At 41.1% G+C, this 22,820-nt stretch overlaps 2 protein-coding genes across 3 annotated transcripts; one reads left to right on the top strand and one right to left on the bottom strand.

Moving 5' to 3' along the window:
• Positions 1-3,605: 3,605 nt before the first annotated feature.
• On the top strand, positions 3,606-9,742 carry dcxr (dicarbonyl/L-xylulose reductase). 2 transcript variants are annotated; one of them, XM_008279319.1, is made up of 9 exons: positions 3,606-3,704; positions 3,954-4,011; positions 5,543-5,640; positions 6,448-6,602; positions 6,752-6,794; positions 6,948-7,047; positions 7,225-7,289; positions 7,920-8,037; positions 9,008-9,742. In XM_008279319.1, exons 2-9 carry the CDS (start codon positions 3,960-3,962, stop codon positions 9,238-9,240), a joined length of 864 nt encoding a protein of 287 aa, XP_008277541.1. In that variant the 5' UTR covers positions 3,606-3,704; positions 3,954-3,959; the 3' UTR covers positions 9,241-9,742. The 2 variants fall into 2 exon arrangements, with proteins under 2 accessions (XP_008277541.1, XP_008277542.1); XM_008279320.1 differs by having other exon boundaries at positions 3,669-3,776; positions 9,006-9,195.
• Positions 9,743-10,090: 348 nt separating this feature from the next.
• On the bottom strand, positions 10,091-21,541 carry rac3b (Rac family small GTPase 3b). Its single transcript, XM_008279318.1, has 6 exons — positions 21,422-21,541; positions 18,245-18,316; positions 17,154-17,271; positions 15,519-15,581; positions 14,752-14,911; positions 10,091-12,844 (listed from the first exon to the last, which is right to left on the bottom strand). The coding sequence occupies exons 1-6, from the start codon at positions 21,454-21,456 to the stop codon at positions 12,714-12,716; spliced, it is 579 nt and encodes a 192-aa protein (XP_008277540.1). The 5' UTR covers positions 21,457-21,541; the 3' UTR covers positions 10,091-12,713.
• Positions 21,542-22,820: the final 1,279 nt, after the last annotated feature.

Below are 22,820 nucleotides of genomic sequence, written 5' to 3'. Positions count from 1 at the left end.
TGACAATCACCTAACCGTAACTCTTTTCTTAAAAAACGGCAAATGCTGTTAAGTGTCACAGTTGTGCCAAATGCTGTCATTGCGCCGTTTGTCCACTGACTCCATTCAAGCCTCAATCCTCACTCTGTCTCCCCAGTAGTGCAGGAGCAAGCTGCAGTCAGCCAGTATCACAGGAGTGGGCTGAGTGGTTCAGAGGGCCGCCACGGACACGCCGTGTAGCTGCCCTCGGCATCAATAACACAGCGGTGGAGCTCGAATGGTGCTCAATCGTCTTTATTTCACCTGTGCACCATGAAACTAAAATGTACAAACAATTACATTTATAACAAAGCTAAAATAAGATCGAACGAGCAGAGCATATAAATACAATTTTGGATTCCATTTAGATTCTACGAAGTATGAATGTTCAGTAAAAACATAGCAAACGATACCTCGCTTCGCCTGCCAAGGGTGCAAATTCTTGATGGGCGACAGGTATGCCTCCGTTCTGCTCACTTCTCGTGATCAAATACAATCAATGATAAAATACAAATACAATCAATGCGCTTAAACACACACAAAAAAAAACCCAAACAACAAAATCAACCCATATTTGTTGCCACATACCATCTCGTCTGAAATTTTCCACACGCACACAATGAACTCCTGGTTTCAATGAAAGTTGGCGTGTGATGACACACTGGGCCTTTATACCAGTTCCGGTGCGCGCTGCTCAACCCAGGAACATGAATACAAAACAAATGCCAGTGGCCACTTAAACTCCCACCAAATCATGTTTACATTTAAATTGTGAGGTCAACAATATAAAGTTCTACATGATTTAAGACTACCAAGGTTAGCCACAAAAAAAAAAAAAAAGGTTTAGATTGACCCATACTTGGCACAGGGGAATGTTAATTGCTTTCGAGAAGAAGCACTAATTTTTGAACAGGCCTTTCAAGAATTGATGGTTTGGAAGGTTTCTCCATTTTTGATGCAGTCTTTCGATCACCAACCTGCACCTTGACCCGACGAACTAACCCATCACAACCTGCTGTCGCTTCAACCACTCTCCCTAAACGCCACTCATTTTTTGGGAGTATGTCTCTTTGATAATAACGATGTCATTTACTTTCAAGTCGGGCTAAGGAACAAGCCACTTCTGCCTCAAAGAAATGTTCAGCATCCATTTTCTTAGCATTGTCAGGAGTTGGTGTGTGATTGCATCGAATTGACTTACAAAACTGACACACTTTATCATGTTTATACAGAATATTTTTTCTAATTTTATTAAGGTCATCTGAGGAGCAAAAAGTCTTAAGTTGAGCTCTTATCTCTTTAGCAGTTAGCTTCCAAGTTTCATATGATTTATTGAACGCCTTTTCATTTTTCTGTAATTCCTGCTCGTAAAACTCTTGGCCCTTTTCACAGGGGCGGGTCCAGGATATTTTCAGTGGGGTGGCACAGGGGGGTACAACAGATATTTTTGGGGGGCCTCGGAAAATTGTAATAAATTAAAATATTAGAATAATTAACTATTATATATATTATTATTATTATTATTATTATTATTATTATAAAAATATTTTTGTTATGAATATGCAAGTGAACTCTGACAACCAAATCCTGGGAGCAAACTCTGTGTCGGATCAACTGAGTAGTAAAAGCAAGAGGACTGAAGCGAACAAAAGTAGGAAGAGCCAAGTGACAGTGTATTCGGGTAAAATTGTTCAAGGACAAACGTTAAGTTATTAGGAGATGATACGAGCCTATATGATCTCATGACAGTGTATGTTCGTCTACAGCGTCTGCTCACAACAACAACAAAGTGAGAAGATTAGTTCTGCCTAAATTGACAAAAAACAGCACTTTAAAGTTGACTCTGATGACAGAAACAGACCTTATCGTTGCATTAAGAAGGTAATTAATAAGTTTGATCTTGCTGTACATGTCTGCTGGTGCTGCTACCTTTTGATTCTTCTGACAAGTGATCATTGTCAGGATCTGACTCCTGGCAGTAGTCTGTCTACCACTGGTGCATCTTAAGGTACAGGTTGAAACAGTTAAGAGTTAATATCTCTTTAACCAACATTATACATATTTAAAGAATTGCAAATTGTTAAATGTCTTGCCATATTGTAAACGACATAATTAAAAACAACACAGAAATCAATGCCATCAGTTTAGTCATAGAAACAATTAGTTTTCAGTCATTTAATTCACCCAATTATGACAGAATAACAAATAAAGTCTGTTGTTTGGCAAAAATACACGTGCAACACTCTTTTCATATCTGCATTTTCACCTGGAGGGTCATGGTTGCTGCTCTGGCCCTGGTTGCTTGCCTCAACAACACATGATGGTCCCTGGCTGCATTCAGGCTGACCCTGGCCCTCTCCGGACTCTGAGCTGTCAGTGCTGTCAGTCTGACCTGCAGTGACCCTGCTCTCAATGTTCTGTACTGCTACTGACTTCTTTTTAATAAAAAAAAAAAGTTTTAAATGTCTCCGCTCCGTTTCATTCTCTGTGAAACATATTTATTTATGCCGCTCCTTCTCTTTTCTTGGACATCAGCCGACGTTCGCATATGTCCTCTCAATCCAGACTTAATGCAAGTACCCAATCAAAAAACACCTTACGTCTTTGGTGCATTTAGAGGCAGTCGGACAACGACGTTGCGTTCAAGAGCGTCGTAATTTGGGAGAATTGGTAATAACAATTTCAAACGAATTTTTTTTGGGGGGCACATAGGGTGGTGGGCAGTGCCCCCTCGTGCCCCCACGGTAGATCCGCCACTGAAAAGCCTTTTCGGTTCATATTCTTTGACGAGTGCCAGAACTTTGAGCGTTTGAGGGAGACTGGTTCTCTTCAGCAGGTTCTGACATTTTGTTATCTGTTTATCCAAGGCTTTGTGGGTTTAGGGTGAACCTTACATCAGTTAAATAGTGATTTTAAGCCAATTTAGACTATCACCATTCATATTAAACATTAACACCTTCTAAAACACAAAATAACAAAATACCACAAGATTTTACAACAATGCACGAGTAATCATTTGCTGCGCTAACACACCTTTAATCCTTACTTATAACATGGTCCCACACAGCGAGCAAACACACAAAATATTTATCTAATTCATAGAACTTGCTAAAAATGCCTACGGTTTGGGGACTAGTTCATGCAAACAATGCATGCCAGTTAGCCATAGAAGTCTCGCTGACCATGCTATAAATCTTTATGTCGTTGCTTTTGCTGTTCTTCTTGTTTGCTCTCCTCCTCTTCCCATTCTTCAAACGTTTTGTTTCGGCCAAAATATTCAAATTAGCCTCGAAATCCATGTTTTATCGCGTTTCTCTCATTCACATGTCAAGACACAGCTGATCTGTGCCAACACTCCGCTGCGCTGCGTGCATTAAAACCGTATAATGCACGGCTCCTCGTTGTTTCATCCTAACTAATTGAATTTACATAAACAGACATCAAATGAAATCACTGAAACCAGTCAATCTGTTTCCCCTTTTGCTGTAAAACCTGAAAACTTCATTCCTCCTTTTGTCCTTCCGCAGGGCAGAGCTGTTCCTGCTGGTTTCTGGCTATTCACGGTGACTGTGCAGGGATGACCTGGAAGACAAACACCATCTGAACATTAACTTCAGTCTAAGTTTAATCTTTGAGCCCATCAGAACACAGACGCAGCGCTTCCTCCAGTGTTCAGCCGTGTGTCGGTGAGCATCGGCCGGATTGTCCTGACTGTCGCCAGCCTGCAGTGATCACTGTGTGCAGACTGAGAAAGACGTGTGAGCAGTGTGTTCAGATGTAGCTGAGTAGTACAGCAGCAGGAGTATTGTTGTGTAGATTGAGAAATTGTTGCTGAGTGTAGCACGATCAGTCCTGACAGCAGACAGGAAGTTTGTGCATAAGTGACAAAACTTCTCTTCGTAAATGAATCTGAAGAGTTTCACTTCTTTCTGCAGCTCAACATGGAGATCTCATTTGAAGGCAAACATGCTCTGGTCACGGGAGCAGGAAAAGGTAACGACACAAAAAACACACACACACACACAACACACACACACACACACACACACACACACACACACACAGCAGCCTGGCGACACCAGCAGGCCGCTTTAAAAACTACACCCACCGTCCAGAGTCCTCACAGCACAAGAACTGTTTGGACTACACACAATAAAACTCGTCAAATTGTTCTATTTAATATATTTTAAAATATGTTTTACTTACTTTATTGACCGTTCAGTGATAGATTTAACAGAATTCTAAACGCAGCGTGCAAATTGTCTCTCAAATTCTTCTCTCACTTGTCAAAGGAGTTAGAAGTGTCATTTCTTTTGTGCTGTTAAATTTAGCCAATTGTGCACAAAACGTTCAACAAGTGACAAATTGTTGACCACTGAATTACTTTGGTTACTACCTGGGCTTTTTTTAGTGACCAGCACTGAGGCACTTCCTGGACCCTGATTATAAAAGGCCGTCTTTAAATGTTGCTTTATTTAAATGACATGTTGCTTCAGATACAACATTAAAGACGAGAACAGGCTATTTGGTTGCTGGATGCTGACATGTCAGTTAGAGCTTTAATGTCCAACTCCACCATTAGAACCAGTCTCAGACAGCATGGTAATAAAGACAGCATGCCACATGATGCTCTTATTGAATGAGGAATCTTGTCCCCCAAACTGTCCGTCAGCTTCAACAAACCCTTCAACAAGTGGGAAAGCATTCTACACGCAGCATCGACCCGCTCATTAACTCTCTGTGTCGCAGATGTGTGGCACGATTCGACGCAAACCCTGGACAAACTGACTTGTGATTTCTGAGGGCTGTATCATGAAGCAGGTTTGACATAGCCAGGCATTCGTTGTGTGAGCTGCTTCAACAAAACCTAAAGCCCCATTTAGAGTCAATGGTTGTCACCACAGTAGTTACCACAGACCGTATATGCTGTATATGTACAGCAGATCTTGTCCTTTTTCCTGGAGACCTATAATAAATCAATGAAGGAACCAAAATCCATGATTGTTTTTCATGACAAAGATGCATGAGTTTACATATGAGTCATAGAAAATTCTGAGTTATAGAAGTCATTGGAAACACAAGGCTACCATGACACACATGGTCTTAACAAGTGTGTGTAAACCTTTGTACTAAACTGTTTGTCTTCAGGGGAGACGTTATATTTACTGTCAAATGTGGCACATGGCATTAAAGATTTTGTCTTTGTGCTTACAACTGCATCACCAGGACTTAAAGTGTTGTTGGTAACAAGAACAAAGTTTTTAAAGCTGAGGGGATCAAGTCAGTGATTAAGCTGCATGTGAACTCAGCAGAGCTGAAGACTGATGGAGGCATCTGATGAATTTGCACGTACCCTGAATGAGCGTTGTCAGTGAGAGAGCAGAATTTAAAGAAGCTTTGTTCGTGGAGTAACGCCTAAGACATGCGTGGAATGTGTGTGTGTGAGTGTGTGTCAGATCTGCTGTCACTGCAGCAGCTCCACTCTATAATCACTCTTTGTGTTTATGGATGTTTTGTATCCCAGGGATTGGCAGGGCCACGGCTCTGGCTCTGGCACGCTGCGGGGCAAAGGTCACCGCAGTCACGCGCACGCAGGCCGACCTAAACAGTCTGGTGCAGGAGGTACACCCCCACCCACACAGCCAAGTCACCCATCTGAGGGGCCCCTGATCCTGACCTCTGATGCCCCCCACACACCCTCCTCTGTTTTGTCTGTCCCATTGTGACCCAATTTCATCTCTGCACTCATTGTCATCTTCGGTGTCTGTTTTGCTCTCCACCCCACTGCTCTCTTGATCTCCTGCAACCGAGTGCTCGCCTGATCCTTCTCCTTCTCCTCCATCATCATCACTCAGCTCTCCTCTCTGGTTGCTCTCTGGAATGGTTTATTCATATGATGTGGAAACATGAACTGACTTTTACTGATTTTCAGGTTTATAACAAATCAAGATGTTACTGAAAAATGCAAAGAAGACACATGCATCCAGAGATTCCTGATTTAGTAAAAAGATATCTTAAATGCTGTCCATCAGTTATACAGTATCTCAGTTTAAAAGTTTTCAGAATCTTCAAAACAATTACCAGTTAGTAAGCTGTTCAACCAGTACTTGAAGTGTGACATCAGGATGAAATTTTATCCTCTTACTTTACAGAATGCTTACTGTAAAGGATTTTACTCCAAAAGTATTTTTATTCAATGGAGATTTTGAACAAGTTGAACAGTACAACTGTACAGTATGTATTCACTGCCACAGTTTACTTTCTGCGAGTGAGTTTTATACAAAAAATGAACAGAAAATGTGTGTGGATAAGTAGGAAATAACTACTAATATTAGGAGACCTTTAATCCAAACAACTCATTTCTTGATTTCCATCTCTCATTCTTCTGTTATCATCACTGGTATATTTAGCTTTGACTTCCTCTCACAGTGTGCATCCATCACCCCGGTATGTGTGGACCTGGCAGACTGGGGGGCCACCGAGGCGGCCCTGCAGGACGTCGGCCCCATCGATCTGCTGGTGAATAACGCTGCCTGCGCCAACCTGCAGCCATTTCTGGAGGTCACACCTGACAAGTTTGACCAGTAAGGCAGATACTAGATAGAAATGTTAAATACTTTTATGACCCTACTGATGTAGTTGCACCAATAACTAATCAAAGGATACAGGATAAGGACTGACCCAGAAGGTAGAGCTTCATGCCGTAACTTGTTATGTTTCCTGTGTTCTTCAGGGCATTCAGTGTGAATGTGAAAGCTGTGCTGCACGTGTCCCAGGTAAAACAATCAAAACTGAGTTACTAACCGCAGCCTCAGACTGTATTGGTCCCCAAAACTCCAGGTTTACGCTACACCATTAGTTGAGATTGAAATGTTTTGTTCCTCAAACTGCTTCTGTGGAATCTAACAGAGCTGTGCCTCTCTGGGTAGATAGTAGCTCGTGGTATGAAGGCCAGAGGATCAGGAGGCTCTATTGTCAATGTGTCCAGCCAGGCCTCGCAGTGCGCCCTCAGAGACCATGCTGTCTATTGTAAGTAACAGATGGACAGCTAACATTCACCCACAGCCTGACAGCCTTGCTCCTCCTTACTTACACGTCAGGGAAACAAAGATTTACATTTTAAATGAAAAGCAGCTGACTGACACAAACAAAGTTAGTTTCTGCTGTTTCTCTCATTGTGTCCTTTGTGTCCTTGTCATTCCTCAGGTGCCACAAAAGGGGCCCTGGACATGCTGACTAAAGTCATGGCTTTAGAGCTGGGACCACATCAGGTAGCATCACTTTCAGGACCTGTCTTTACCCAGAATCCCAGAGATTTAACTAGAGCTTCAATGAGACAGTGATTCTCTGTCATGTGGTTGTTTGTGGCCGGAGGTCTGCTGTGTTTAACCTTTAACCACACTTCACAGTGATGTCACATTGTCACTGACTTAGCAATAATACAAGTTTCTCTTCATCAAAACCTGACCTTTGTTGTCAATGGTCCACACTGACTGACATACTATTTGGCCGTACCACAAAGTTGAACAGCAGCAAAATACCACTAGTCAAAGTGCATTCCACTGAGAATGATAAGCTGTTTCCACTACAGAATATTTTGTCAGGGAACTAGAACCTTTCTGAGGAACTCATTTCCTCTAGCTGTGTTTCCACTGGAGGAACCAAGATCCAAATAGTTCTACCTTAACAACTGTCTCTGATGGGATATAGTACTTTCTGAAAGATACTGATGGGTTACTTACAGTATCTTTGGCAGCATTTTTGTACACATGGAACTCCTACTTCTGCAGGTGTTTTTTTTCTCTTTCTCATCTTTTCCATCTCAGCACCGCTGAGACTGCCATTTGACCAGTCAGTGACATTCAGACCTTAATTTAGCTCTTGTGTTGTGTTGTGATCAGATCCGTGTGAACAGTGTGAACCCTACAGTGGTGATGACTGAGATGGGCCGCCTGGGCTGGAGCGACCCCGAAAAAGCCAAGACTATGATGTGCCGCATCCCCCTCGGCCGTTTCGCAGGTCAGACACTGCAGACTGTGTACATACTCTGTACTTCATCATGTACTGCAGGACACAGATCTATTTTTTTTTTTTGAGCAAATATGCACAATGTTCCCTTCTGTAATACAGTGAGGTGTAATTTGAATTTGTTACAACAGGCTCTCTGTGTAGCTTGAAGCTCCAGGGCTCACATCTCCATACATTATCCATTCACAGTGGAGCCTGTCCTAGCATGTGCTGAGTGAGAGGCAGAGTCACATCTTAAAGGAATGGTTTCCCAAATAAGATGAGTGGATCGATATCAGGGTTTTATGTGGATATGATCCCAGATACTTTTACAGATATTTTAAAAAGTGGGGATCATAACATCAGCAAAGCAAGTTCAGAAAATGTATAAATGTCAGTGTCAGATGAGTATAGGTTTCTGTCTGCATACTGGTTTCATAGAACAGAAAAAAAACTTCCTCTGTTACAGTAGGAGAAAGCAGATCCTACTGTCTCTGAGGCAAAGGTGAAACAATAGCTGGAGTCAGTATGTGGTGGATCTAGCTTAGCATAAAGACAGGAAGCAGCTCATTTAATTAAAGGTGGCATCAACGATTCTAATCCAATGTGCTTTTTGTCAAATACAGTGAATATTTCCTCTTGGTCTGCTAGCTGTCAAAAAATCTGTTTTTTGTACATAGTCCTGGTTCTGTAAATTGGAAAGAAACAAGGTTTCTCTGATCCACAGAACACTAGTGTGTCCTGAGCATGGTCACACTTATGCATGTTTGCGCACAAGACATGGGAGAGGCAGGGAAGCTGGAGATAAGGTTGCAGTGGGAGTGAAACACACAGTAAATCTGGCACATGCTAATATGTCAGTTTGATAAATATCTTTTTTTCCAGAATTGCAGACTCTATCCAAGTGTGAACTGATCTGTGTGTGTATGTATGTGTGTGTGTGTGTGTGTGTGTGTGTGTGTGTGTGTGTGTGTGTGTAGAGGTGGAGGACGTGGTGAACAGTATTTTATTCCTGCTGAGCGACAAGAGCAACATGACCAACGGAGTCACTCTACCGGTGGATGGAGGCTTCCTGGCCTGCTGACCTACGAGATCCTTGCTGTGGCACATTGTCCCTCTGTTAAGAAAAAAAAGCGTCTTATTCCATCACATGCGGCCCCAAGAGATCAATCTTGTGCACTAAATAAACTTACCTACTGCATAACTTCCCTATAGATTCCCTGTTATTTGTGGTTGATGTAGGATTAAGGGAAACGTATCTGTTTTTCTTTTGTTTATTTTAATGTTTTTGAGCATTAGTAGTCTTATTTTGCCTGTGGACCAGAATGTTGTAAAGGCTAAGCCCTTACCTACCAACCTCTACACATAAATCCCATAAAACCACCACATTCAGGTTTTGTACTACAATTGGAACTCCTTTGCACTACAATACAATATCTTAGTTTGTGTTGTTCTGACTTGATTTGGGACTATATTCTGCATGAAAAATATAATCAAAGGTCTTCAGTCTACATTTAGACTGCGGGTCCGTCCACAGCACAGGGCCAAATAATGGGTTAATAATCCGTCTTCGTTCTTTGTGTTGTAGTGCAAATAACTCAATACATTTGTCACTAAGAAAATGGGAAATTACTTTGTTAGTCTTGTTTACCTTCATGTGTAACTGTAACCATGGAGACATCATGTTGAAGACAGAAAAAATAAAGAACTGACGGTGGATGTTGTTCCTGTTTATGGACTGCATTGTAAATGAGGAACTTTTACAGCGTGACTGCTGTATTTTTAGTCTTTGAAGCTGATTTCTTTTAGGCCTTACTTTTACTCAATATGTGCCTGCTAGAATTGTTTTTCCTGGCAATGTGGAACTGCCTTTGAAACAACATTGCTAAAATGGAGTTATCTATCTATCTATCTAGCTATCTATCTATCTATCTATCTATATATCTATCTATCTATCTATCTATCTATCTATCAGAAAATATCACTGAAAAGATTGGTAGACTTGGACATATCTTCCTAAAATCCTGGCTGCAGCTGAGGAGTGAATCATGACAGAAAGCAGGAGTACCTTACATATACATTTGTATTTAGTATACAAAAAATTGAAATATTTCACCACACAGACATGTGAAGTAATAAAAAATAAGACAGTTGGAACAAGTATACAAGTCATCTTACATTACATACATACATGGTCAATGCATTTCATCGTACAACCTCTCCTAAGAATTACAGTGGGTCAAATAACCAGAGAACTTCCATGCAATATTAGTATTAGAATTTTTTGCTGCGTTTCTCAGCTACATTTCGACACCTTAGTTAGGCAGGACCACACAACATGACTCAACCACACAGCTATGCCAACCAAAGACAGCATGACAGAGGGCTCTGCAGTGCTGCGTCTCACCACACGGGGGAGACAGACACACTGCAGGCCTGCAACCATACAGAAATGCATATCATAAAGGTGCAACCCACACTGTTTGCCACAATAACAAACTCTGCAAAGATTGGCCCCTTTATTGTACACTGTTAGCAACACTTCTAACTTCAACATGAGCGACTATAATCCCTTTAGTTTGTATTGTTTTAGTTTTAAGAGCTAAATATTCAGGTACATGTAGATAGATATTCATTACGCATTTCTTTTCTAAGGATTATTCTGTAAATCACTAGATGTCACTTATATCCATTTTTTCTTTGTTTATGTCCACAGATTGTTGAAAAATCTTGTGTATTACTACAATACAATATGAAATAGTACCAAAAACTGGACACTAAAAAACTTGGCTTAAAACAATACTGTCTTTTATGTTGAACAACGCTGTCTCACTGATACCAACACGAGCTTGAGTCTCACTGATACTGACACGTGCCCGTCCACACACACAAATACCAGCATTTATATACACGCCTGTGACACACACACACACTTGTGCACACGCACACATATACACTCACACACACACTCACACACAGAGGAACAGAGACAAAATCTAAACAATGGGATAAATTAAGACAGAATATTTTAAGACCCATGCAAGCTCCTCTACCCTCAGAGGCAGAACTCAGGCAGCAAGGTTCTACAGCCCCCATGTTTGGCATGCTCATCTGTCACATGTTCACAGTTAGAGAAAGCTACCCAAAGACACTTGACTAAGATCAGGTGCTTGCCTAAAATAAGAAGACAAGTGTGTTCAAAGAACAGATTTGTTTTCATCCTAAAAGGAAAGGAAAGTTTGGATACACCATCTACACCTCGCTAAAAGTGACGCTTGGAGTAGAACACCCACAGGTGCTCTCACAAGCTTCCTAATAAACCTTCAACCACAACCCATTGTGTTCTTTAGCCACCCAGCAAATGATCCTAAGAAATCTTCATCCTATAACTGTTTCTGTTAATGAAAACCGCTAGCTGTGGTTGACAGCTTGTGAAGATTGTAAGTGGACTCTAAGTTGAGATTATTTTGTGAAACTATTGTTCACAAATTAAGCTTGATTTTTTTCTCACAACAAACTGCTGCTTTAAAGTCAAGAATGAGACTTTGCTTTCAAACATAAGGTAAACTTAGAATAACAAATTTTTGCATGGCTTTAAATGCAAAGGTTAGCAGAGAAAACATGGCTGCTCTTACTTTTAGCTGCAGTTTAAATGCTAAGCCATGTCTCTTCTTCATGATCCTTTTGGAGGAAAGTAGTCAGTTCTGTCCATTAATCCTGCAGGTATGAACAGCATTGTACTTACTTAAGTAAGGTCCGACAGGACTAAAAACCCCATCAAAACCCTTACAGATGCTCATGGCAAGTGCAACTTGCCAGATTAAGACAAAACGGAGCTGCTGGGTTCCAGATAAGCCCTGTTTCTTTGACTAGGTCTAAAGGTCCAATATGTCAAAGCAACAGCACAACATTTTTCTATGTGACAATGCACTGAGTAAACACAAATTATTGCAATATGCAGCAAACCTTAAAACTACTAAAAAGTGAGCCGTGGTTATCTATTTAGCACCCTTTGTTCAACATCTCAGTTTGGTTTTGAGTAGTTTAAATCCAAATCATCATCCAGTGGTTAAAAACTGCCACACGGATCATCTGGCTGCTGGTGTTTCTAAACTCACCTAACTTTGTTGTGACACAACGACCACAGATCTCAGTGTTTACCTCGGTGAGCACAATGAGGTCATACCTGACAGAAATGATGGAAGAAACTACAATGCTGTACAATACGTTGTAAATGCATGCAGTCGTATTTGGCTTGAACCTGCTGATCTTAGAACAGAGGCTGAGGGTAACTTCAGACCTGATGACTTATTCACAGTTCACGTTCTATCTAGTCAACACTGCATTAATTCAAGCAAGCATGGCTGAGAAAGAAGAGATGTTGCAGTATGAAAACAAGTTCCAGAAACCTTTGTCAGCCCTCATGGCAACATGATGTGGTTCAATGAGTACAAAGTAGTTGGACAGTCAATGTCTTTCACAGAGAACCTACAACCCTATTTAGTAATGGTAAAAAAATTGGAATAAATATTGGTTTTGTTACCAATATGGTTTTGAAAAAACATCAATATAAAGAAAGCAGTCTCAGCAGTGCACACTCACTCTCGCAAGTTTTCTCTCTCATCCTCTCAGAGAAGTAGTGTTTGTTGTTCATGGTGATGTAGTGTAGTGTAAGCAGTGTTTCCTCCTCAGAACATGGTGCATCTCTTTCCCCTCTTCTTCACAGGTGGAGGGCAGAGCACAGCTCGGATGGCCTCGTCAAATACTGTCTTCAGGCCTCGCTGGGTCAGTGCGGAGCACTCCAGATACTTCACAGCCCCTGAGGACCGGTAAGAGGGCATGATGGGAAACACAGTTGTCAGTGACACCACTTCAAGCTCAAGCACAGCTTCAGCTTGGAAGGTTCAAATGAAAACAGTTAAAAACAAAGTAATATGTCATTGAACTCAGTGCCTCAGAATACTTCCAATTACGTCCTCTGAGTTCAAAACATCTCCACACCTTTCCCACACTGAAACTGAAAGTTTGAAGTATGAAGTTTTGGTCAGGGCCAAAAAAGTGCCCAAAGTCAATACCAGAATTCTGAAAAAGTGACAATACTTGTTTCCTATGGTACCAAAGGTACTAAAAGTACTGCAAATGTTACCATAAAAACTTGATTGTTTTTTCTCCAGGCTACTGAAGATTGTAATTTCTTCATAATGGTGTCAGCACGTGCAGATTCAACTGTCTGAATCAGTGACCAGGGACCAACAAGGGACAACGAAAAGTCAGAATGCAAATTGTGTCACATTTGGAACAAGCAGAAAAACACCTCAAACTGATGCAAGCAGCTCAAAAACAGACAACTGGATCTATAAACAGAATTCAAGCTGTGAGACTTACAGTTGTTACATTACATAAACAACATGTCAGCACAAAGTTCACATCCTGAAACATTACTGGTACTGTTTGTGAACTGTGACAGTTGGATCTGACGTAGCAATGCTCCACAGACAACATTCACCAAGGTGACCTTAGTTTGTTTAGGTCAATGTAACAGTAATTCACAATGTGAGCTGGGTGCTGCTGATAATGTTAGCGGACCCCTGACAGGCACAAAGTAGATAAACACACATAGTCAACTATATCTAAGATTTCATGTATCAGAAAGCTGCAGTAGAAATGCTATGCCACCATGGGAAACTGTTTTCCCCCCTCGCACAATATGGCACTAAATCACAGTAATATCACTTTACTACTAGACTACCAAGACTTAATCCCAAGTCTTTTCAAATTTAAGTGCTGATGATGAAATACCTTAATTTCATTGGTGTATTTTTTTTGCTGTGGTATCAAAATTGCTATTGAGAGTCAAAATCTCAGTGGTAGTGATACCAAGTGTCTGGTATAGCCAGGCTTAGCATAAAGACTGGAAGTGGAGGGAACAGCAAGCCTGGCTTTGTCCAATCTTTAAAAATATACCTGTCAACACCTCTAAAGCTTACTGGTTGACAAGTTGTGGTTTGTTCAGTCACTGCTGGAGGTGTTCCGTAATGAACAACGGTTGTGTGTCCCATCAGCTTCTTCTTCTGTGCAGTGTCTATCACTTCCATGCAGGTTACCAGGTGCAGTTTTAGAACCAAACTTCCTCTGAAATCACTTTATATTGCTGTGCGTACATCTATGTACAGATTAAACAACAAGATAGTATCTATTATTCTGCGAGCTTTAGAGTTGTAGCTGCTTTTTGAACTTTGAGTTAAACAGAGCGAGGCAAGCTGTCCCCCCCCCATTTCCAGCCTTTGAGCTAAATGAGGCCACATCCTGACTGCAGCTCTGCTTAAAGCACTTAATCCAAGAATTTCTTTGGGCCGTTCTTTAAGATGAACTGCTGTTGGTACCTTTATAATAAATAAGTGTTGTAAAAAAATCAATGTACAATGTAAATACTTGCCTTTGCTCCCATTTGCTATTTACTGGGTGTGGTTTAATGTTTGATTTGGCTAAAATGTGACTGCATCCAGCCAAGATCAGGAATGTGAATTTCTGGTAATCATCCTGTAAGCAATGGTTAGTACTGGGTTCCTGACTCACCCTGTTTTACCTGATTTATGATGCCTAACTTTTTGAATATTTAATCTCACTTATTGCAAGACTACACATACATCACTTATCATTTGTGGAAAATAAATGGTGACAAATGTCTTCACAGAAATCATATCCAGTGTGCACACACAGCCTCACCGATCTCTCTCGCCATGGCCAGGCCCTGTGGGTAGGTGATGGGGGACAGCTTCTTGTCTCGCAGCCTTTCGATGGTGTCCTTGTCATCTCGCAGATCCAGCTTGGTGCCAACCAGGATAATTGGTGTGTTGGGGCAATGGTGTCTCACCTCAGGGTACCACTAAGGCACCACAAGCACACACACACACACACACACACACACATATGTATATACAGAGGACAAAGTCAGTGGAGAGGAGAAAGAAAACAGTTAGTTGGATACCACGGCAGAGCACTGAGCGCCTTTCCACGATGACATTCAACAGACTGTGAGTTGCCTATAAAAAAAGTCATTTTTAATATATCAGACTGGAAGCACAGTTGTGCGAACACAAAACATCCTCTAGCAAAGCAACTTCCGATCACATCGTATCACATGATGAGCAAAACCTTTCAGGCCAGAAACATACAGACTTTACAAAGGGAGGATGGACCTTCTGGAAAATGTGGTTTCATATGAGAGCGTCTCATGACGCTCAGCAGACCAAACCACAGCCGGCCGTCACGCTCCCTCTGCAAAATGTTTACACTTGTTCAGGCCTCGTCTTAGGACATGTCCCTGTACTTCATCCCATGGGGGAGTCAGCTGAAAGCCAGACTGTTCTAGGCTGAGGACTGAACAGGTGGAGCAGCAGTGTGATGCCAGGTGGAGCCATAGATGTGCCTCCTAGTGGTCAGACTCGGCATGGGGAGGTGGGGGATTCGGGGGGGTCAGTCACTGTACTGACCTTAGCTCGGACGTTCTCAAAGGAGGCCGGACTGACCAGGGAGAAGCATATCAAGAACACATCCTGGGAGAGAACCAGAGAGATGGCTAGTTGAGAGCAAGATCTGTGTGTTTGTGTTTTTGTATGTGTGTGAATGTGTGGAGCCACAACAATCATTCTTCTAAACACTGACACCTTCTTAAAAGACTCACACTTGTCTCTTGGATTGTTTCCACCAAAGAAAAAAGGAGATTGTTTGTTTTAAGTCAAACTGTTTCTATAGAAATACAGTGTCTCTAGAAATGAGTGTGGCGTTGAAGCAGGATCTCCTAAAAGTCTACTGTTACTAATAATTACTAATCACTGATATCAACTCACTCCCACATAGAACTTAACTCTAAGTAGAGCAGTTTCTGGGCATTTTCTGCTCCTTTAAAAAAAAATCCTCAGTGTGGGCCTCTTTTCACTTGAATGTAAAGTCTGTCACTTCTATAGAAGCAGCACAAACATGGCTGAAAGTAAAGAGAACTTAGAAATGTCTTGTGTTCAGTCTGACAGCTACAATGATGTAAATCATAAAAAAGAAAAAAAACAAAAGTTGCATTTCTTTATTTATTTTATAAAAATAATTTAATAATTTTTCCAAGTGCCCCAGGTGTTACCAACACTGGAAAAAGTGAAGCTTTATATAGAATAGATCTTTTACTACTTACATTTTTAGTTTGTTGTCATGTGTTCATCCAGAAAAAATCCCTGAATTTTTGACAGTTGCTCATAGCTGAGTCACTAATGCTGAAGAGCATAGATTTTTTTCTTCTGTTTTTTACATAGTGTATGGTTTATTTTTTTGCATTAAAAAAGAGACATACAGAATTCAATGATTATAATGAAATATCCTACTTTAAAGATGTAAAGTTTTCTAACAGAACGACATGTCAAAGTAATTTAATGACCATCGGAAAGTTGAAAATCAGATTATTCTTTTTGTGTTTGTACCTTCTGTCTAATAAATGGTCTCATTTGGTGATATTTTCAAAATAACATGCTATTTAAACCTGCTGGTGGGTTTTGGAGTTCAGAGGGTTAAAATCAGTCAGTAGACAAAGTCTTTTTATACGGAGCAGTACGGTGCAACTATTTCAAAAATAAATAAACAAATTTCACAACTTTCTGTTGACACAAAATAAAGTAATTTTTTATGTTTATCATTTATACACATGGAAAAATACGTATGCTTCTTGGGTAGCACTATTCAAGGAATGTAGAATTAAAGCAAAATTTCTACTCATGCAACCTGATTAACCGTATCTGGTCATAAGTTTATCATTATAGGAGTAACAGTTTAACTAAATCTTTCACTCTAGGCATGTCCAGAACATCTTATTAGTTACTCTGGACACCTGGCTTGGTGCATAATTTACCTCTTCAACTACAAACAGCTACAACATTATGTTTATGTCAGTCACATCCAATTTTATGCCTCTTACTCCTCACCTAAGATTAGATTAGTTCCCTCAGTTACAACGTGACTGTGACTGTGACTGTGTGTGTGTGTGTGTGTGTGTGTGTGTGTGTGTGTGTGTGTGTGTGTTTGTTTGTTTGCTTGCTTGCTTGCTTGTTTGTTTGTTCATTTAGGGAAGAAGAGAGTTTGAGTACCGTCTGTGGGTAAGACAATGGTCTCAGCCTATCATAGTCCTCCTGTCCTGCTGTATCCCAAAGGCCCAGATTCACTGGTTTCCCATCCACCATCACATTGGCGGAATAGTTGTCAAAGCTGCAGGAAGGTGGACAGCACACTGAATAAGAAGCAATCACGAGTACAAGCAACCAAATCGTACTGATTCCCTACTAAACTGCACTTTGTAGATAAGCATAAGCAACATTTCCAGACTTGAAAACCAATGCCTAATTACATCTTCTGGGTTGTGTTGCAAAAGTAAGACGATCACATTCTAAATCACATTGACAGTTGTAATAATGCAATGTACAGTGACTGAAGTTTGTGGATAAAGAGTTTTAGTTTCAGGTAGGGCTATGTGCTGGAGCATGTATGCTGCAGTTGTGGGCCCAGAGAAGAAACTTCCTGTACTTTGTTCAGTCACTGCTGCCAGTCAAGGAAGAGCCTGGCACATAACCCTCAGTAAAACCACGTACAGTTTACATAAACGAGATTTAACATGTTGGTCAGTGAGCTTTTGTGACATTAGTAGGTGCATTTTTTTTAACCTTAAGATAGAGCCAGGCTAGCTTTTTCCATATTTCCAGTCCTTTTGCTAAACAAAGTGAAGCTGCTGACACTGGCTTTATATTCACTGAACACATCAATCTTCTTACCTAACTCTATGCATGACAGCATCATCCAGTGCATGTCCCAAAATGTCCATTTCTTCAAGGCTCTATCTGGCACTTGTGTTAAACTCACCTTGTAAGAACACTAAAATGTCTGTGATACATAAAATTATTGAAGCTTATGGACAGCTCAGACTACATGCCTGATGTAACAGGTCACTGTATACAAAATTCTAGTGGTAAATCCACATGGCTTATGAAGCTATTTCTATGATACTATCTATCAGGAAAAAAAAAAACATGAAAAGAAACGAGTATGGACTCCTGTGTAGGTTGTACAAAGAGGATCCCTTGGGTCACAAAACCTTTACACAGTCCTGTATATTTCCAAAGCACTTAACCCTAAATCATGGTACAGTCCTAATGTGAGAACACAATTCAGTGTGTGCTTTACTCACACAGTGGGGATGTATTCACCAGGGAAGGCATTGGTGGTGTAGCTAATCAGCAGACAGGTTTTACCCACAGCCCTGAGGAAAAGGGACAACAGATGATACAAGAGTACAAATTTAGAATCCTACATTCATATGTACAAAACCTGAATGTATGTGGACTAATGTATGAGTGAACACATGACTGTATGTGTGAGTGTAAATGCAGCAGGCTGCTATTCCCTTTCACTGAGTTCAACACAGACACTGGCCTACATTCATGTTGCCTACGGACAGTAGCCTCCTATGATACACCCCCCTCCTACACACACACACACACACACACACATATTTTCTAACTCGCATGCACAGGCACAACCTACCTCTATTATGCTCGCATACAGTACTCATAACACCCCTCCCCTGCCCTCCTACACTGTACTGGCACAAGCCGCAGGATGGTACACAGATTGGTGTTGGCATGGATGGATATTGGCTGTGTTCTCATGCAAGAAATAATGAACAACTTGTGTGCACGTCTCCATAGACGCAGCAAATGGAGGTGACACAGAGCACAAATACGTGTGAAAGTGCCATGAGACTGATTTGAGGTCAGTGAGTGTCTCTGGTTGGGATGAAGAGCAGGACAGATGGAAAAGAGGACAAAAAAACACCAACAATACAGGGAGTTCAAAGTACTGATACTAGCAGCTGTGATTCATCTTTTCATGTCACAGGACAAAAAAGACCTCTGTGGTAATGTCCTCTCCTGTCAGATGTTTTAGCATTACACTTTTATTAAGCCGAGGGGAAGAGTGCAACAGATGCTAAGATATCCTGACTTTGAGTCTCTTTGTTGGGTCAACATTCAGAGACACTATGTACACATATGTCCTTTAAAGCGGCTTCAGACTGAACATAAAGTTGCACATTCCTGTCTCTCTTAATGATCTCCTGAATACACCTCTATGTAGAAACACTGAAGGCTAATGATGTAACAATAGCATAGGTTTATGATACAGCAATCAGTATAAATAATAACTATTATTGCCATTTTTGAGAAATATCTTGTTGTGTCAATGGTTTGCACTGACAGTTAGCTAAAAAATACTATAATACCCCAAATCCTGGTTGCTTCTACATTGGAGAATGCACAAATCATAGCTGCTCTCAAAATGTACAATACACAAAACAACACCTCGAAAAGGAAGTTTACGCTCCATAAAACACATGTTTAAAGTTTGGCGGAACTTGTCCCCCTACACATTTACTAGTTCACAGGCTTGTTCCAATCACTTTTTTTTTGTAAAAATCAAAGAGCAAAATATTTCTTACGTTGTCTTTTATGCTGACAATTCAAACACAAGAATTTCATGTATACCCAAAACCTGACGTCCTCCACCTAACACTAAAAAATGACTCCAGCCACTTCCAGCTCTGCTGCTGTATATATTGATATACAGTGTATTAATCAAAAATGTATGTGAAATGCAAATTTGCTCTGGTTGAAACAAACTAAATAATGAAATGTACATGGTTGTCATGTGGTCAAAGTTTTTTTTTTTTTAAACTTGGGTGAAAATGTGTACATATCTTGATGTTTTATCGATCCAACATATGCATGTATAGAGTAAAATGAGGAAGAAATTATGCAAACAAACTGTGATTCTGCACTGCTACACAAATACACAGATAGTGTCCACATTCAGGTTTAGTGTACTCGCCAGGTGCAGCTACTGTCTGTGCAGGCCTGGTGCACTGGCCTTTTTACAGTTTGACATTGTGACTTATTATAGCAGGAAGCACAGGTGTTACGAATAAAAATAACAGCAGTTTTGTTCTGTTCAAGTGTACCTGTAAGTCAGGACAGTCTGTTGGCAAACCAGCACAGGTAGTGAAGCAGCTAAATGTAATTCAGCCAGCATTCAGGTTATCACAGTACAAACACCTGTGCTTTTCCTGCTGTCACATGTCAGAATAGCCTCCATTAAAAAGGCTTGTTGGCTGTTAGGAGATTAAAAACATAGTTTTCCCAGCAGGGATCAAATAATCTGAACAACATCAGGTGAAACTCTCCTTCACATCCCCTCTGAACATGGCAAACACAGAGCAGGCCCACTCAGTGCATCATGCATCTGTGCAATCTATGCAATACTTGAAAATCAAAACTAACAAGAAAAAACACTCATTTGTGCCAGTAAAGCAAATCAAGAACACATCTTCATATCCCACCCACCTGGTAAGCAGTCATGTCTTTCATAACACCAGCCTCCCCATAACCCCAATGACATCATCAGGGTTCCTTCTTCACATTTAAGAAGGCTCCCTCCAGAGGCTGCCAAGCAGAACTCCCCAAGCAGAGTTCACTGTGCAGGCTGTGCAAAACTGGTGGACCGCTCTCTCTTTTTTTTTCACCCACACTATTTTTACTGCTCTTTTCAGTGATATGTGACATTCGAGCCTCCTCAGCAGTCTTTTCCTGCACACATCATCTGTCATATGCAGTACAATCTACTTTATGGCAGCGGGGAATCAGGGAGACAAACTTTTTAGATTCCTGAGATTAATATCAGAATTCTTCTGGGAAAACAGAAGTCTGAAATATCTGAAAAACTGCATTCTAATGAGAATCATTTCATTTTAGCATTATGACTTTAAAATGTGATTTGGCCTTTCTCTGGGTTTTGACATTCATATCCTATCAGAGCCTCTGTATTTTCCACGGCCTTGATCAGCAACTAGCAGTGATATTAGCGGTTATAAAACCGCAGATTGCCCCTGCAGACTTCGGTCCACATGCAGCTGGGTGAGAGGTGGATGCAGTATGAAAAGGCACACTGTGAGCAGAATTAGGGCAGCGGGGCCTGCTTGCCACTGACAGGGCCATAAATTCCTTAGCGTGCATCAGCACTTCAGCCTGCCTCCAGTGGCCTACGAGGCGTGTAGGTGTTCCCGCATAGCATCCCGAGGCGCTACGCTCCCACCGCCACACGGAACCGAACGACACGATGCTAAAATGCAACCACAGAGCAAAATCCTGTGCTCATCTATAGAGCATCAGGGGGCAGAAAATCGGAGCGACCGACAGAGCAGTGAGCCCCAGCCCCTTTTCCTACATAGCATCCTCCCATCATCCATCCAGCCGTGGACGCATCACTGAACCACCCGGGAGAAACGTGCTGCCGCCCCGGCTCGTGCACTTACCCGTCGCCCACCACCACACACTTGATCGCCTGCATTTGGACACGAGCTCAAGGCTTCACGGAGCCGCCGTTGGTGAATTCACAGATCCGACAGTCTGCGCTGAGGTCTCGGATGAGAGCAGCGGGCCAGTCCGCTCGGCGATGGAGCCGCAGTGAAAGAGATCGATGACGAGTAGTGCCGAGTGTTTCCGGAACATAACGAGTGCTTTTAAAGAGACAGCGAGCGGCACCGAGAACACCGACAGAGAGAGGCTTCTTCCACCCACTTCCGTCTTTGCTTTAGTCTGCGAGAGCAGTTCTACATATTCTGCCACTAATACTGCTAATACTACTGCTACTGTCACAACTATTACTCATGACTAGTATTACTGATACTATTAGTACTACTGATAATACCACTTCGGCTACTGCTACTACTTCTACTATTATTATTACTACTACTACTGCTAGTACTTCTGTTACAGCTATTACTGTTACTACATGTATTGTTATTGCTGCTACTTGAGTCTTTATACTTCTTTATACTTTATACTTCTGCTTCACTACAAGGGGAAACTGTTGTACCTGTTCCTGCAGCATGTCTCTAGCTTCTTAACAAATAAAAATAAAATTCCACTAATTCAATAGCAGGTCTCTTCATGACTACTTTTATTAATACTTGTATACTTTTACTTGAGAAACAATTTCAGTGCAGGGCTACACAAAAGTTTCTTTTACATTGTAGTATATTACTTTTAGTTCAGTAAAGGATCTGAACACTTTCTCCACCACAGATCTGTACACGGACTCATCAAACTCTCAAATCTACAATATAGTCTTCTATTCTTTGTGTCTTTATTTAAAAAAAAAAATCTGCTACATTTTATTTCCTTTCTTTATTAAGGCATTATCACTGTACAAAAGACTTTTTTTTTTTAAAAACTGTATAATTTTCTGGTTTTATTTATTGTATTGTATTTTACTTTAATCATGTTTTTTTCCTCTCCATTGTGTTTTCAAATGTTATCCTTATTCACATCACATATGTAAAGCTTTTTCAGTTGAAATGTGCTTTACAAATAAACCAATGAGTCCGACTCTGAGGTTCCTGACTTGCTATGCTCATGACTAGCACAAAACTGTAGGCTCATTCATTTTATGTTGAATATTTTGTATGCGCGCTGCAAGGTGGATCAGCGGTTAGCACCGTCGCCTCACAGCTAGAGGATCCCTGGTTCGCATCCCGGTCTGGGCCGAGGATTTTCTGCGTTTGCATGTTCTCCCCGTGCAGCAGGGGTTCTCTCTGGGTTCTCCAGCTTCCTCCCACACAGTCCAAAAACATGTTGAAGTTAATTGGTGGTTCTAAATTGTCCGTAGGTGTGAATGTGAGTGTGCTTGGTTGTCTGTCTCTAAGTGTAGCC

The sequence above is a fragment of the Stegastes partitus genome, unplaced genomic scaffold (assembly GCF_000690725.1).
Source record: "Stegastes partitus isolate 25-593 unplaced genomic scaffold, Stegastes_partitus-1.0.2 Scaffold154, whole genome shotgun sequence".
Lineage (NCBI taxonomy): Eukaryota > Metazoa > Chordata > Actinopteri > Pomacentridae > Stegastes > Stegastes partitus.
The sequence above is the reverse complement of the archived record's forward strand: the minus strand, read 5'-3'. Positions and strand labels throughout refer to the sequence as shown.